The sequence below is a fragment of the Schistocerca serialis genome, chromosome 9 (assembly GCF_023864345.2).
Source record: "Schistocerca serialis cubense isolate TAMUIC-IGC-003099 chromosome 9, iqSchSeri2.2, whole genome shotgun sequence".
NCBI classification, from domain to species: domain Eukaryota; kingdom Metazoa; phylum Arthropoda; class Insecta; order Orthoptera; family Acrididae; genus Schistocerca; species Schistocerca serialis.
In genome coordinates, this window is record NC_064646.1 from 212,467,925 (window position 1) to 212,485,813 (window position 17,889).

A 17,889-nucleotide genomic window follows, 5' to 3' on the forward strand; every position below is an offset into this window, starting at 1 on the left:
TTGCCACTGATGCCTTCATTTACACATTACCCAAGAAAGTCAAGGTGATGATCTAGCACTGTGATGTAAAGCCGTATATCCCTCCCCCAATTCGGTGTTTTAAGTGTTGGAAGTTCGATCAATGTCTTCCCGCTGTTCTTCCAGAGTCACCTGTCAGGATTGTGGACGTCCTTCACATCCCAATACTCCTTGTGCCCCGCCTCCCATCTGTGTCAACTGCGGAGAGCACCATTCACCTTGCTCGCCAGACTGCAGGTTTCTCCAGAAAGAAAGAAAAATACTGGAATACAAGATCCTGGACCGACTAACCTACACTGAGGCTAAGAGAAAATATGAGAGGCTACATCCTATGCATATGACGTCAACCTACACCGCTGCTACAACAATGGTTCTACCATCTTCCGTTTCGCCGTGTACAGTTGCCTCTCTGAGCTGTCAGACTCCACCTGTCCCCTTGATGGTGGGGGGCACCTCCCTCCCTGTTGCTTCTGCACAACCTACTTCAGGAGCAACGCCCCCCCCCCCCCCCTCAACTATCCAGGACTTTGGTCCCCACTTCTCAGCTGGAGTAGCGTAAGTCTTTTTTGGCTCCTCTTGCCTGGAAGGGATCCCTTGCATCACTCCCTTCCCAGGTTCCTACCAGTGGCAAAGCTGAGACCCGCCAGTGGCTGAAGCAACCATGGTTAGATGGTTGTAGGGCTTCATGGTCCTCCTCAGTTCCTGAGATAGAATCAGTGAAGCCCTCGCAGCCGGACAAACCTAAGCATCAGTGAGAGAAACCTAAAAAAGAAAAAGACCCCCAAGAACCAAGGCACTGCGGTGGCACCCACACCACCAATACCTACGAGCTCTGTGTCTGAGGATGAGGTGCAGATTCTGGCATCTGCTGAGGACCTAGATCTCACTGGACCCTCAGGCACAATGGATGTCGATCGCACGGGTACTCATCTGGTGGCAGCAGGTGACCCTGAGGTGTAGACTGCCTCATTGAGAGTTTCATGCCTTTCCAGTCTCAAGATCATAATCCTCCAGTGGAACTGTGGTGGTTTTTTCCACCACCTGGCTGAGCTATGGCAACTGTTAAGCTTTACACTTGCTTTCTGCATTGCCGTCCAGGAAACCTGGTTCCCGGAAATTCGGACCCCTGCCCTCCGCAGCTATAAGGGATATTACAGGAACTGTGCTGACTATAATAGTGCGTCAGGTGGAGTTCGCGTCTATGTCCTGAACTCAGTTTGTAGTAAACTTGTGCCCCTTCAAACCCCTCTTGAAGCTGTGGCTGTCAGGATAAGGACGACACAGGAAATAGCTGTCTGCAATGTATATTTTCCTCTGGATGGTGCAGAACTCCTGAACATATTGGCTGCACTGATTAATCAACTTCCTAAACCTTTCACCCCTTGTGGGGTGGCACCATGCTTACTGGCTGAGGTAGGGAGGTCGAAAATTTACTGTCACAACTCGACCTCTGCCTGTTAAATACAGGTGCCCCCTTGGCACTTATTCGGCCATTGATCTATTGGTTTGCAGTCTTGAACTTTTCCCATCTATCCACTGGAGAGCACATGACAACCTGTGTTGTAGTGACCATTTCCCCATCTTCCTGTCACTCCCTGGTGTCATGCCCACAGATGCCTACCCAGATGGGGTTTAAACAAGACAGAGTGGGAAGCCTTCACCTTTGCTGTCACCACTGAAACTCCCCAACATCATGCCATCGATGTTGTCATTGGGCAAGTCACTACAACGATCGTTTCTGCAGCGGAAAAAGCGATCCCTCGTTCTTTAGGGTGCCCCCGGCGAAAGACAGTCCCTTGGTGGTCACCAGAAGACACTGAGGGAATTAAAGAGCATCGGCGAGCTCTACAGTGATATAAGTGGCACCCTTCCCTACAGCACGTAATAGCCTTTAAGCAGCACTGTGTCCACATTCGCCAGCTTGTAACACGATGGAAACACAGGAGTGTTGCGAGAAGTATGTGTCAACCATTGAGTGCCATACATCACCTTCCCAAGTCTGGACGAAGATCAGACATCTTTTTGGGTACCAGATCCCAACAGGTGTCCCTGGCATTAACATCAATAACATGTTCTCTACCGACGAAAACGCGATTGCCGAGCACATTGCTGAGCACTATGCTGGAGCCTCTGCATCAGAGAACTCTCCCCCAGCCAATCGCGTCCTCAAACGGCGGATGGAAAGGAAAGTCCTCTTGTTCACAATACGCCACAGTGAACCCTATAACGCCCCATTTATAGAATGGCTGCTCCTCAGCGCCCTTGCACATTGTCCCGACACAGCTCCTGGGCCAGATCGGATCCACAATCAGATGATCAAACATCTCTTGTCTGACTACAAGCGACATCACCTCGTCACCTTCAACCGGATCTGGTGCGATGGCGTCTTTCTGTCACAATGGCTCAAACCCAGTCAAGACCCACTTGATGTGGATAGCTACTGGCCCATCAGCCTCACCAATTTTCTTTGCAAGCTGCTGGAACATATGGTGTGTCAGCGATTGGGTTGGGTCCTGGTGTTGTGTGACTTACTGGCTCCATGTCAGAGTGGCTTCTGCCAGGGTCGCTCTACCACTGATAATCTTGTGTTCCTCGAGTCTGCCATCCGAACAGCCTTTTCCAGACGCCAGCATCTGATTGCCGTTTTCTTAGACTTATGCAAAGTGTACGACATGACCTGGCAACATCATATCCTTGCCACATTGTATGAATCGGGTCTCTGGGACCCGCTCCCAATTAGTATCCAAAATTTCCTGTCACTCTGTACTTTCCATGTCCAAGTCGGTGCCTTCCATAGTTCCCCTGACATTCAGGTGAATGGCATTCCACAGGGCTCCGTATTGTGTGTGTCTCTATTTTTGGTTGGTATTCACGGTCTAGCAGTAGCTGTAGGGCTGTTGGTCTCTTCTTCTCTGTATGCGGATGACTTCTGCATATCCTACTGCTCCTCCAGGAATAGTGTTGCTGAGTGGCGCCTACAGGGAGCCAGTCACAAGGCGCAGTCACAGGCTCTAGCCCACAGCTTTCAGTTTTCAGCCACGGATTCTCGTGTCATGCATTTCTTTCGGCATCGCACCGTTCATTCAGAACCAGAACTTTACCTTAATGATGATCCACTTTGTAGTGGAGACATATCGATTCTTAGGACTGGTTTTTGAAGCCCAGTTGACTTGGCTACCTCTCCTTCATCAGCTTAAGTGAAAGTGCTGGCAGCACCTCAATGTCCTCCGCTGCCTCAGCGTCACCAACTGGGTTGCAGATCGCTCCATGCTGCCGCAGCTCTGCAGAGCCCTTGTTCAATGCCGCCTTGACTATGGGAGTCTGGTTTACAGTTCGGCAGTGCCCTCAGCATTGCGTGTACTTGACACAGTGCACCACTGTCATGTTTGCCTAGTGACTGAAGCTTTTAGAATGAGTCCGGTGACCAGTGTCCTGGTGGAGGCCGGAGTCCCTCCATTGAAGGCTAGGTGTGCACGACTGCTCGCCAGTTACATTTCACATGTTCATAGTTCTCCTGCGCATCCGAATTACCATCTCCTTTTCCCACCCACGGTGGTTCATCTCTCGCATTTGTGGCCCAGGTCAGGGCTTACGATTGTGGTTCACTTCCAGTCCCGTCTGTCTGAACTGGAGTCCTTCACGTTACCACTTCTCCTCGAGGTCCCTTCACATACACTTCCATGGTGTACATCTATGCTGAATATTCTTCTGTACCTTTCGCATGGCCCTAAGGACTCCATTAACCCTGCGGCTCTTCACTATCACTTCCTATCGATTCTCAACATGTACCGTGGCCATGAAGTGGTTTACACATAGACTTTGTGTATATTCATGGCGGACATACTGAACAGCCCTCCTTGTCACATGACTCCAGTGTTTTCACTGCAGAGCTGGTGGCCATATCTCATGCTCTTTAGCACATCTGCTCATGCCATGGCGAGTCATTTCTCCTGTGTACTGACTCCTTGAGCAGCCTCCAAGCTATTGACCAGTGCTTTCCTCGCCATCCTTTGGTAGCATCCATTCAGGAGTCCATCTACACCCTGGAATGGCCCCATTGTTCAGTGGTGTTTGTGTGGACCACAGGACACGTCAGAATCCCAGGCTACGAATTTGCCAACGGGCTGTCCAAACATGCTATGTGGGAACTGCTTCTGGAGATGGGCATCTCCAAAACTGACCTGCGTTCTGTCTTATGCCGCATTAGCAAAAGAACATTTCTGTCTTGGAAGAAAATTCTTTACAGTAAGAAGTGTACCTTCTTTCAAATCAGACTGATGCTTCTGTGATGCAATGACATCAATAAACTCTTCAGCAGTAAACAACACTCTCAGCAAAGCAAATTAACATATCAACAACTTGGAAAGCAAGGTTGTGAAGTTCAAATGTATTTCACCAGCACTAACATGATCAAATATTCTATGTTCACAACTATGATGTACTATTCACTTCAAAGTCCGCAGCTCGTGGTCTCACGGTCGAGTTTTCGCTTCCCGAGCCATGGGGTCCCAGGTTTGATTCCCAGCAGGGTCAGGAATTTTCACCTGCCTCGAGATGACTGGGTTTTTGTGTTGTCCTCATCATTTCATCATCAGTCATGAAAGTGGTGAGATTGGTCTGAGAAAAGGTTGGGAATTTGTACGGGCACTGATACTGCACAGTTGAGTGCCCCACAAACCAAACATCATCATTATCATCTAATCACTTCAACTTTAAACTCCCTGGTATCTTAGAACATTATTCATGCAGTAACAGCTTCACTGTAATTATGTGAAGGTTGCTTTAAGGTTGCATGGAACCTGTTTATGCTTTTCTCTCTCTCTCTCTCTCTCTCTCTCTCTCTCTCTCTCTCTCTCCTCTCTGACTCTACGTGTCTGTATGCAGCCCCCCCTCCACCCCACCCCCCCACTCCCCACCCCCCACACCCACACCCACATACACCCACCTGTGTGGGCAACGGTTATTATTTCCAGCGCACACATACATTATTATACACTATTTGCATGTTAAAATCAGCCTAGAAAGTACTCATTTTTTTAAAAATTACCTCATATGTTCTGGTTGCTCTAATGGATAATTGTCTTCTTTTCAGTCCATTCCACTTGATTGCAAATCTTCTAGTCCAGATACTTCTTGGGATACCATTAGAAATGGTGCATCATGGATGGAGAGTTCTGATAGTTTATTTTGCTGGAGTAATTGCTGGTTCATTGGGGACCTCTGTGTCTGATCCAAGTGTTTACTTAGCAGGTGCATCAGGTGGTGTATACGCTCTAATTACAGCACATGTGGCCACAATAATAATGGTTAGTAAACTTGTCTCAGAAACCTTCAGTAGTATTTATACACCAGTTAATGTGAATATATTGCTTTGTGAGTTTGTATGTTTGAAAATAGATAGATTAATTGTATGTCTTGTATTTTTGCCAGAACTGGAATGAGATGAAGTTTGCGATTCTGCAGGCTCTTGTATTTTTTATCCTTGCTGGTAGTGATATTGGATCTGCTGTCTACAATCGTTATGTCCTTAAGGAAAAAACACAGGTAAGTAGTAATTTTTTAGTACAATACAGACATTAATTTTTCTGTTATTACATCCTAATGATGTCTGATTATCAATTTTTTTTATTTCTTGTGTGTTCGTTATGTCCTTAAGGAAAAAACACAGGTAAGTAGTAATTTTTTAGTACAATACAGACATTAATTTTTCTGTTATTACATCCTAATGATGTCTGATTATCAATTTTTTTTATTTCTTGTGTGTTAGGTTTGTTGAATGGGCGATAAAATATATGAAGACATATGTTACATGCTAGCATACTTTTACAGTATCACTAAAAACAATACGGCACATAAGTACAGGCAGTTGCTTAAGTAGACAGTGATAATGTCTTCGTGTATTACTTCAGATTTTCTGTTCTTGTTGATGAACCTTTTACTAACTGCAGGGATTTCCCTTTTGCTTGAATTTATGGTGTACATTTCTTTAGTCTTCATAGCCGGGAATGATGTTGGATCCAGTACATACTATAAATTGTCAGAGATGCTCAGTTGGATTGAGATTAGTCATCTGTACCAACCATTAGGTTTAATTAACTTCTGATATTGAAAACACATGGGTGTACTGTTGTGTGATTTACAGCAGCCTAATGATGTTAAAGAAAAGAATTAATCATAAAATTATTGTCCTTGAGCCTGGAGAACTGTCATATTATATAATGTCGGCCAACACAAGCTGTATGTTCTGCTACTGGTTTTCAGTCCACTCATGAAATTATGTCAACCACTGCAACTAATGTGTTAATCTAGGGGTCTCCAAAATACACACTGCATCAAGCTCACAAAGAGATTTAATCTGGCCTGTGCTACAGTGAAAGTCTTTTTAAAGCAGTGCATGATTCTTCCTGCTTGTTTGACTCTTAAGAGAAGTCACTAACTGTAGATGTATTTCACCTTTGGCCTCTTGCTCATAGTTCTTGTGTCAGATCATTTTTATGGCAATGAAACTTCAGGGTGAAAAAACAACAAAAGCTTAGGAAAGCCACTCTGTCAACTGCAGCTGATTAATAGGTGGCACATACATACTTAACACCCCAGAAAATTGCACTATAGTTCAAATAAAATAACTTTCCAGTTGACAAATGAATGTGGCAAGGGCAGTGATGCTGGCTAGTATGTAACATTCCATGAACTCATGAGGGATCAACAAAAAGCACTGTATAGCTTGACTGCCTCCCTCCCCCCCTCCCCCCCCCCCCTCCTCCTTGCCGCTTCCCCACTTCCCCACATAACCCACTTCGTGTAGCAAGGCTCTGCATCTGCCTATAGAAAAAGCAATACAGTGAGCATGTGAAGTTCAAGAAAGTGCTACAGTTTGCAGAAACCTTGTCCCTTCCATTCAGCTTGTTAAATCAATCACATAGATTTTTAAATAAAAATATAGGTAGCTTTCTAGGAATAATTTTTCCTTAGTCTAAGTTATCTTTCTCCATTGCAATCTCTTGTGCAGTAACTTGTGTGTAACATCTTTTAGAACTGTTACTGTTCTATTGCACTGTCTTATTGCATACTGCTTCTTCTAATAGCATATCATGCAGCACAATGCCTACATTGTTTGTTCACCCTCTTTTCCAAAAAATCCCTCCCCCCATCTCCCCCCCCCCCCCCCTCTCTCTCTCTCTCTCTCTCTCTCTCTCTCTCTCTCTCTCTCTCTCTCTCTCTCTCTCTCTGTTCTCTTCTCCCCCTACCCAAGCCTGACTTCTCTGTTCCAGAGATGTTTATTTCTATGTTATATCTTCCAAGAGCCTTTCTTAAACTATGTGTCTGCTTGCAGCAATCCCATCAGTGTTTTAAAGTGTTTTTACCTTGCCCAAACTCAGTTTATCTGTACCCAATGTAATTTGTCAACTTGTTTCCACACATTATAGCCTCTGCCTATAAGTAATATGGTAATAATGTTTTTCACCTCTGCATGGCGCTGTTCTTAAGTTCATTCAGTATTGTAGTAACAGAACAAATGTTTGAAAAAATAATAGTCCTTAACTTAATCATCTTGACTGTAACATTCCACTCCCTGTTGTCCTCCAATCCTTCATGTTCTTTCTAGCAGTCACCATACCTCTCCTGCCCTTCAAGCAGTGTTAAATGTCCCTTCATTTACTTGCAACATAACAACTGATAACTGTACAATTTTGAATATCTGTTTTCACAAATTTATTGCTTTATTTTTCTGTATTGTCCTAGACATCACTTTCAGACCTAATATAAACTGACCTTGAAACTTCAGGGTGAAAACAACAATAAAAGATTAGGAAAGGCACTCTCCCAATTGCAGTTGATTAATAGGTGGTACATACACACTTACCACCCTGTGTCTGATTTTCATCATACCGGAAGTGGAAGTCCCACTTTGTGGACCATTCATGGAATTGTACTAATAAATTCTATACAAGGCAATGTCTCTATGAATGAGAGACAAGTGGTTTACTTTCTTAACAGATCCTGGCAGATTGGACTAAAATGATCTTTTTCCGTTATGCTTTCCCTACTAGTTTCACATGAATGGAACTAAAATTCTTAAAACTGTTGGATTACTCACATCTTTTAAGAAACTTAGCCTTCATGAGGATGCTAGTTTAAGGGAGAACTTTTTAGTACTACTAATTAGTTTAAATATGGTACCTACTCTCAGTTACACATTGGTTGTGGACCAAACATCCTTCCAAGTAGTAGAAAACAGATATCTCATGCTTTTCACAGTTATGTATGGCACTGTAATCAATGGACATGACATAAGTATCCACAAACTAGGCATACACAGCTAGCTAGTGGTGCTTAATAAAGTAGTCATTTAAACTAACAGGGTCAGGAAGTTGAAGCTGGGGTGCCTACTAAAAAGAGAAACTCACATCTTTGTATAAAGATTGTCACTTTTAGTTCTTTTGAACTGTCAGGATGCCCAATGCCCTGGAAAACAAGAAAAATTTAGGGAATTTTTGACTTTTCCTGAAAACCTGGGAAAAGGCATGGGCCCAATTTGCTTTTGGGCAGAGGCTTTTGTTTGTAGTCTGCTTAGCACGGTTCAACACCTTGATTATCATTCTCCGTTAACTCAGTGCTTTGCAAATGCCCGCTATTGGTGTTTTGATATGCCCTCAGTCCAGTGCAACAGAGGACATTGTAGTATGTTGAGAAATCAAAAGTGTGACATCATTATGACATCTACACAGTGTACTGAAGATGACACAATCTGTGTATATACTTTTTTAAATATGGTAGCCACTTTAGCAGATGAATTAAAGGAGCAGCTCATTATATCTTCAATGACTGTATTCATTGCAATTTTGAGAGCTACTGTTGTCTCTTCTTTCATTGGAAGTGAGAAGCTGTGAACTTTATGGAAAGGATGTAAGAATACGGCTTGTTCATGATGATGTAACAGTTTCAGGTGTTACGTCATTGAGTCTCAGTTGGTAAAATGATGTTGTATGACGGTCAATGTTCTATGTTAGAAACTACTGAGAATCTGATTTTTTAAAAATTTTTATTTATAACATACCATGCATTTGCACTGTGGTAGGGAGTCTACGTTAAAGTTGATGAGGATCAAATATAGGTTCCAGGCTCCAGAGCAAGTATGTGCACTAGTGCCTTCTTCTCAAGTATCTGCAGCTGCATTACCTAAGACAACTGAAAGCACATGTGGCGGTTGAGATTAATAATTCCTACTTTATGATAACTATTATAGATTAGTTTTTTTTTTGTTATAGTTGAAGCACAGGTAAATTAAAACATTCCTACATTTTATGACCAATGTATACTCTGCGCTGACAGCTGAGAATGGTAACCATGGAATGTTGCTATTCGAAGTGTGTGATAATATTTTATCCTTGTAAGCACTCTGCCTACCTACTGCAATGCTTACTGTAATGAAATCAAAATCATGAAAGTTTGTAAATTGCATATGATGTGTAAAATGACTTATATGCAGTATTGATGATAGTCTTATCCTAGAGGTGATTAAAAAATAAACAAAAGCTACTTATCTTGATTCTGACAGCAGCAGATAGAAGATACATGTGCAGAATAACTTTGAAATAATCAGGTCTGGGTTGTACTTTCATGATTGAAGCACCATTTCATTATTCCACTTTAAATTTTATTTTGACAACATTCCTTCATAACTACATTAAAAAATTAGTTTTTGCAGTCACAGAGCAAAATTTACGTAATCTTGTAACTGGATTTTTAAAACTGTTATATGTAGCTCTTAATATGACACAACAGCCTTCTTCCAGAAGAGAAAACCAACCCTGTTACTAACCTGTCATAGTCAGTTTTTGAAAATGTAGTGTAATTGGATGGATAAAAAATTACTAATTAAGCAGTGTTAGGAGATCACACTTATAAAGGCAGTGAAATTTGGAAGCTTTCAGAGCCAGTGACTCCTTCTGGTGGAAGGGTTGAAGGGGAAGGAAGGAAGTGAAAGAAAAGGGCTAACAAGGTTTAGGAAATAATATATTGTTTACAATATACATAAATGACTTAGTTGACAACATCGGTAGCTCCGTGAGGCTATTTGCAGATGACACGGTTGTCTACAAGAAAGTAGCAACATCAGAAGACTCGTACGTACTCCAGGAGGACCTGCAGAGGATTAATGCGTGGTGCGACAGCTGGCAGCTTTCCCTAAACGTAGATAAATGTAATATAATGCGCATACATAGGGGCAGAAATCCATTCCAGTACGATTATGCCATAGGTGGTAAATCATTGGAAGCGGTAACGACCGTAAAATACTTAGGAGTTACTATCCGGAGCGATCTGAAGTGGAATGATCACATAAAACAAATAGTGGGAAAAGCAGGCGCCAGGTTGAGATTCATAGGAAGAATTCTAAGAAAATGTGACTCATCGACGAAAGAAGTAGCTTACAAAACGCTTGTTCGTCCGATTCTTGAGTATTGCTCATCAGTATGGGACCCTTACCAGGTTGGATTAATAGAAGAGATAGACATGATCCAGCGAAAAGCAGCGCGATTCGTCATGGGGACATTTAGTCAGCGCGAGAGCGTTACGGAGATGCTGAACAAGCTCCAGTGGCGGACACTTCAAGAAAGGCGTTACGCAATACGGAGAGGTTTCTTATCGAAATTACGAGAGAGCACATTCCGGGAAGAGATGGGCAACATATTACTACCGTCCACATATATCTCGCGTAATGATCACAACGAAAAGATCCGAGAAATTAGAGCAAATACGGAGACTTACAAGCAGTCGTTCTTCCCACGCACAATTCGTGAATGGAACAGGGAAGGGGGGATCAGATAGTGGTACAATAAGTACCCTCCGCCACACACCGTAAGGTGGCTCGCGGAGTATAGATGTAGATGTAGAAAAGTCATCCAGAACCTAGGATCATGGGATACACCCTGACCTGAGCTTTTGGGCAACTTCCCCGAGCTCCCTTCATTTTCTAAACCTTGCCAGTCCCTCTTTTTTGTCATCCAGTTCCTTCCCCTTCAACCCTTCTGCCAGAAGGAGCCACCATTGACTGAAAAATTTCAAAAATTGATTTCCACTCACAGAATGTTGTATGAGATATATGCATCACATTTTGTGACCCTAAGACACGTATTATCTCCAGAAAATATGGTCACCCTGTATAGTTGTGAGAGAACGTATTTTATGAGAAGAATTGTTTCACAATGTAGATTTTTGCATACAATCAGTCATGGTACTGTGATATGTGAAAAAAGACAAATGTATTAATTAACAAACCATATTATAAACTGAGCATTTATTTCCTGGTGTAACTTGTTACGTATGCAAAGTAACAAATGTTGTAAAATTTTTTATTGTTTGTGTCTACAATAGAAGCAAAATACAAAACAACCAACTAAATAAAATTTTGAATTTTTGATCATTTGAAATGCACAAAGTCACCACTGTTTAGTAAATTGCAAATGTGTGAATATATACAAGATATGATTAGAATTTATCTCCGAATGAATATGCAAAATATTAATAATCCAGGATGACCCTACAGGTGATCTATAAGTGATAATTTTGTTTCTTTGTTTAGCCAAGTGAAGTTTCAAAATTGGTGTTGTATTTTAATTAACTTGAACTTAAAAAGGTTGAAAACTAAAATGAAGTACTGATAACTTTTCACAAGTAACTTGACTATTTGCTAATTAACATTTAAGTACCAAAAGAATAAAGACAGTATGGTAAAATTATAAGTGTAATCCAATATAGTACAGAATGATACATACGTGATGAGAGAAAACATCAGATAATAGCTGTTGATTTAAAACTTAAGCCATTTTTGTATGTTGACTATATTAACACACAGTCTTGAGATAACAGTCATATAAACAATAAATAGTCTCTGCATGCACTTTCTTACATCAGTTCACTTAAGAAACATCTCTAAGAAAACACAAATGAAAATGCTGAAATGTCTTGCAGGTCGTTCCACAACAAGGTTAGTAGTAATAGTTTGTTTATAGTCCATGGGGCATTTTATATAAAAGTACATTCCTGTTTTTACTACATAGATTTTGTTTGAAAAATATTAAGCAGTTTCTCTTTTGTCTACATACTTTTCCACTGTTTTAATTATTAGCTCTTTTATCAGTCATCTTTTGGTTTAATGTTGCTCTCATTCTCAAATCAAAATCTGTCTTGCAATGTCCTCTAGTTTACATTTCCATACATCTTATACACCATTATCTCTGTAATACTAGTTGATCATGGCTTACATAAAAAATGGTTAAAGGGGATTCATAAAATTAACGTGTAGAAAGTAAATGTAGCTTCTACAGTGAGAATATATAAATGTGGTGTTATAAAAGTACTCTACGCAAAAATAATGATTTGGAAATAGAGCTAAAAATTAATATTTATATAAAATCCCAATTAATACATTGATTATACACCTCATTTTGTCATTGAAACAGAGGAATTATCAAACCATGGAAAATCCAGAATGGAATAATGGACAGTATTATGAGAAGGATAGAGTGCTGCTCACCATATAGAAGAGACACTGAGGCACAGACAGGGAGAACAAAGAGACTGCTATACATTTGAGCTTTTGGATAAAAGGTCTTACTTACACACACACACACACACACACACACACACACACACACACACACACACACACACACACACACACACACACACACACACACTCACTCTGTCTCTAGCCACTAAGATTGGATTGCTAGCAACTGTGTCTAAAGGAAGAAGCAATCTGTGGGTGGTGGTGTGGAGGAAGTTGGGTTGGGGAGGGGAAGGGTTACTGGGTAGGCAAAGGGGGGTGGTATAGTGCTGCTTGTAGGGGCATGCAAGGCCCCTTGATGGGGAAAGGGTAGAGTAGCTGAGTTTAGTTGAAAGGTTATTTCCCCTTTTTTTGGGGGGGGGGGATGAAAAGGAGAGAATTAGAGGAGGGGAAAAAGACCAGTGGGTGCATTGATGTAATAGAAGACTGCGTAGTGCTGGAGTGGGAGCAGAGAAAGGGATTAGTTGGGTGAAGCATAGGGACTTGTGAAGGTTGAAGCCAGGGAGGTTGTGGGAATGTAGGATTTATTGCAGTGTGTTCATACCTGCACAATTCAGAAAAGCTGGAATTTACGATATTGATATTCCTCAGTGCAAATCAGTTAGAATAATTAATGACTCCAGAACAAATGTTTTTAAGAATAGTTTGAGGGATGGTCTAGGATGAAATATATAATGAACCAGACAGTGTCATTTAATCTGTTTCATGATAAATTCATATCATTATTTGAAAGTAGCTTTCCACATAAGGTAATCATAGAAGACGTTAAACAGCCATGTAAAAAATCACTAGAGGGATTAAAGTATGTTAGGAAGGGAAATGCATCTGCTGGCAAGAACAAGTCAAGATCCTGCAGTAGTTGCACATTACAAAAACTACTCAAAATTACTAAGAAAAGTTAGTAAAAAATCAAGGAACATGCACATCATCAGAAATCAGTAATTTCAACAACAGATTTATTGCTGTACGGAATGCAGTGAAACAAGAGGCAGGACAACCAGCCAGAGAACAGGGTAACATCAGTATTGAATTGAGTGGAAGGGCCATAAATGATCAGTCACAGGCGGCAAATAGTAGAAAGCATAGGGACAAACACTTCAAGCGAAAAATCACAGAAGTACATTGAAAAAGCAACTCTTGTAAAAGCAGCCATATGAATGTATCATGAATTTCTCCATCTGAAATTAAGAAAATTACATATTCTCTCAAAAATAAATGCTCTTTTGGATTTGATGGTGTATGGTGTTTTCAACAGAGTGCTAAAGCTTTGTTACTGAATCATAAGTCTTATCTTAAATATATAATGCATCATAAATAAATGCATTTTTCCAATGAGATTCAAATATTCCATTGGTAAACCCCTCTATAACAAATATGGTGGGAAAGGTGATGATAAACACTGACCCATTTCACTACGGACATAATTTTTCAAAATTTTTGAGGTGATGTATTATAAAGTAGTATCCTGCCTAGGAACAATAATATCCTCAATAAATCACAATTTGGGTTTCAGAAGAGATGCTGTACTAAGAATGACATTTACATCATCACTCACTAAATTTTACAAGCACCAAAAAACAAAACCGCTTTGGTTGGTATTTTCTGTGATGTATCTAAAGCATATGACTGTGTGAACACAACATTCTTCTTGGATAAACTGAGGTTTTTATGGAATTGATGGTATAGACAAAATGGACAATGTCATATCTAACCAAAAGAATGCAGAAAGTTGAACCTAGTAATTCAACTAATGTAATCATGGGAGTTTCTTCTGACTGTGGAAAAATCACATACATGGTTCCCCAAAGCTCAATCTCAGTTCCTACATTGTTCCTCATATATGTAAACTATCTTCTTTCTAATATGCAACAAGCAAAATTGGTTGTTTTTGTGGATAAAGGCTGGCCAGAGTGGCCGAGCAGTTCTAGGCGCTTCAGTCTGGAACCACACGACTGCTACGGTTGCAGGTTCGAATCCTGCCTTGGGCATGGATGTGTGTGATGTCCTTGGGGACTGATGACATCAGAAGTTAAGTCGCATATGTGCAGCAACAGAAGAAATAGTAAACAATGTTCTGAAATGTATCATTGACTGTTTTTCTGTGAATGTTCACATTCTGGTTTAAAAAGACACAATATGTTCAGTTCAAATCAAACAATGGAAAATCCAGGATGGAATGTAACAATATTATGAAAAGGAAAGTTGCCACTCACCATATAGTGGAGATGCTGAGTCGCAGATCATTTCTCAAAAATGTGCTGTAAGAATAACTGTGGTGCTCACCCACTGTCAGAAATCTGTTTAAAGAGTTAGGCGTTTTGATTACAGAATCACAGTATATTCTTTCTCCCCCATGAAGTTCATTGTAAATAATCTGCTACTGTTAAAAAAGAACAGTTATGTACATAATTACAATACCTGAAGGGAAAATGACATTAATTAGTACACATTAGGATTGTGTTGAGCATGAAAGAGGGGCACAATGGCTGTGTCCTAAATATATGATCATGCAATCGGAGACACAAAATGTCTGGAAGAAAGCAAAGTAAAATTTGAAAACAAACTGGAAAAGTTACTTCTTGACAACTACTTCAATTCTGTAGAAGAATGTCTGTTGTTGTAATGTGTAAAAAGGGGTGGGTACTAATTGCTAACTCACATCTATAAAATAAAATAAAATGCTTACGAATATTCAGTGTGAGACCACATTTTCAAATTAATTTGTGACGTGAATGTAAAATGACTCACTCCACATCATTATGATTTATTATGCAAATGATCCATCAAACTTGTAACTATCTAACTCGGATTAGCCGTAAAACTTGAAGGGGAGTTTTCACTCTGAGAAATAAAAGCAATGCAAAGTAGAAAATAATGATGACATTTCCTTATATGTACAGGCAGGAAAAGCAATGTGTTATTCAAAATTACTCTCACAGTAGTCTCAGAAATTTGCTTTTAATTTATGTTTACCAGAACTAGGTATGCTTTGTTCATCTAAATTACAATGTTCTAATATCTAAAATCTCTCATTTTATTTGATCTATTTTTCTAATTTTTAATTTCCCCCTTTACCTTTTATGCTCAGTTGTACTTCCATTTTATCTCAAATATGTCAAACAATTATTTTGAGAAACTAAATCAGTTACAATATTAATATATTCAACATTAGCTGTCATCCTTCACTTCCTTGCCATTTTGGGTAAGCATAGCTCGTGATGTCTGACCCTCCCTGTGGATGGGTGTGGGTAACAACGTGCATCTTTGCATTGTGCTACTGAAGTATTATACGTTGTACTGTATATAAATTATACAACAAATTCAGTAAATTTTAACATGGTTTATGTTCGGGGATGTATAAAAAGATGATCCATTCCTACTTCACCTGCTTAGTGGTCGATTTTTCTTTTTTACTTTCTAAAGTTGCCCTTGTTCCTCTCATGGTGCAAGTTATCTCCATACTGGTATGTGCAATACGTATCCTTAGCAAAAAGGGTGACTGATTGATTGAGTTCAGGTTAACAGTAAAACATTCATCCATCTACTGATAATGTCAGTAAATATCATTATACAGGTGTAAATATTATTTGTTCTGAACAATAAGTTACTGACATTAAACTGATTTCAATTGAATAGTATGCTTCCTGGCTTACATATTGCTTAAAAAATGTGATAAAAAAGGAATGATAAGACAATATTTATTTTAATTTAGCACCATGGCCAGTATGTTATAACATAGAACAACATGCCTGTGCAAGCAAATTCAGAATTATGAAGAGTCCAAATAAATCTAAAATTTACTATGTGTAAAATTGACACCAATTAAAGAAGATAAATACAATATACAACAATCTTTTGCAGGAGTTTGGTGTCTTTCATCTGAAAACTGCCATTACATACTCCTTGGTACATGAACCTCAGTTGACTGGCACATTCATTGCACAAGAAGTACCTCAGAAACTAACCTAAAATGGCTCAGTATTAGAAACAGAAAACAATTCTAGTAGTAACAGCGACTACTGCTGGTGCAACTGACCAGTAAGACAGTGGTGCTAATCAGAATACACACAATCTAGAAGGCCAACTCTCCACTGACAATATACTCTTGTTTAAGGTCTATAAAATTATACAGTAAACACAAACCACTGTGGACCACCAGTTCATTAGAAGCAATTACTAACACAGTCTATTGATGCACTGCACATTAGTAGTTGTCAGATAATACTGGTTACAGCACCCATTAGATTACAATTAGTGTTCAGAATTGAATGCTGCTTGCCACAGTCAGTTATGCACACATCATGGCTGCATTCAAACTCCATATGTTTGATGTATGTGGAAATATATGCTATTGGCAAATTCATAAGCCACAGGTTGCAGTGCCTCCAGATTCCTCAGCTGTGCTGGCCCACAATAACTCAATGTGTGCACTTTAACAAGTCAGTTTTTACAGTCAAAGAGTAAAATTCACATAATCTTTTAAATACATTCATAAAACTGTTATATGTAACTCTTAATCATCAGAACAGGCTTCTTCCAGAACAGAAAACTGTTACAAACCTACTGTAATGCCATCAAAGCAGTGACAATGTTTAAGTATTCATATTAGTAAGTATGTGCTGTGATTCTGAATGTTGAGAAGAAAATTACTACTTATTTATTGATTTGTTGCATTGGATTATTTTTTTAATGAAATATAACCATTTTTATTTGAACTGGATCTAAAAAAGTATTGAGATGACTTAACTTTTTGTAGTTCTTGTATTTCTGCACAAAAACCTAGCAGATGTTCTCATTAACCTAAACACAATAAATGAATATTAATAACTGAAAAACTTGTTAGTAAACCAAACTCCCCTGCAAAAACCAAGAATTGCAGAAATATAGCCAAAAGTGGTATCAGAAATATAACCAAAAGTGGTATTGGACTCACAAATATACAAACATCTATTAATCATTTCAGTTATGTAAGATACATTGTTCAGAGCTTTCATTGATGCTAACTATATTTGAGCACTGAAATGTATTCATGCTAACATGTAAAAATGTGTGACTCAAAACTGGATCTCCCACTTTACATGAGTGGTCGTTCTAACTACCTTAACATCCTAGCAAACTTCCATCCACCATGACTCAAATTGCCTGCCTGTTACATACTACTGACAGTGCCACATACCCATGAACCCCTTACTCGTGTATCCTGGTTCCCTTAAGAGATCGGGCTTGCTGTGCATCCGCACTGAAAGAAAGGATCATTACTCATTTTCACTGTATTGATACGAGTAAGGGTTTCATTTCAT

The 17,889-nt window shown here is 39.8% G+C and overlaps 1 protein-coding gene across 1 annotated transcript in view; it reads left to right on the forward strand.

Annotated features, from left to right (window-relative positions):
* LOC126418664 (rhomboid-related protein 2-like) overlaps nt 1-17,889 on the forward strand; it is a 66,897-nt gene that overhangs the window by 25,024 nt on the left and 23,984 nt on the right. The window contains exons 6-7 of the mRNA XM_050085549.1: nt 5,111-5,324; nt 5,449-5,562. Coding sequence (XP_049941506.1) covers nt 5,111-5,324; nt 5,449-5,562 — 328 coding nt within the window. The remainder of the gene's footprint in view (nt 1-5,110; nt 5,325-5,448; nt 5,563-17,889) is intronic.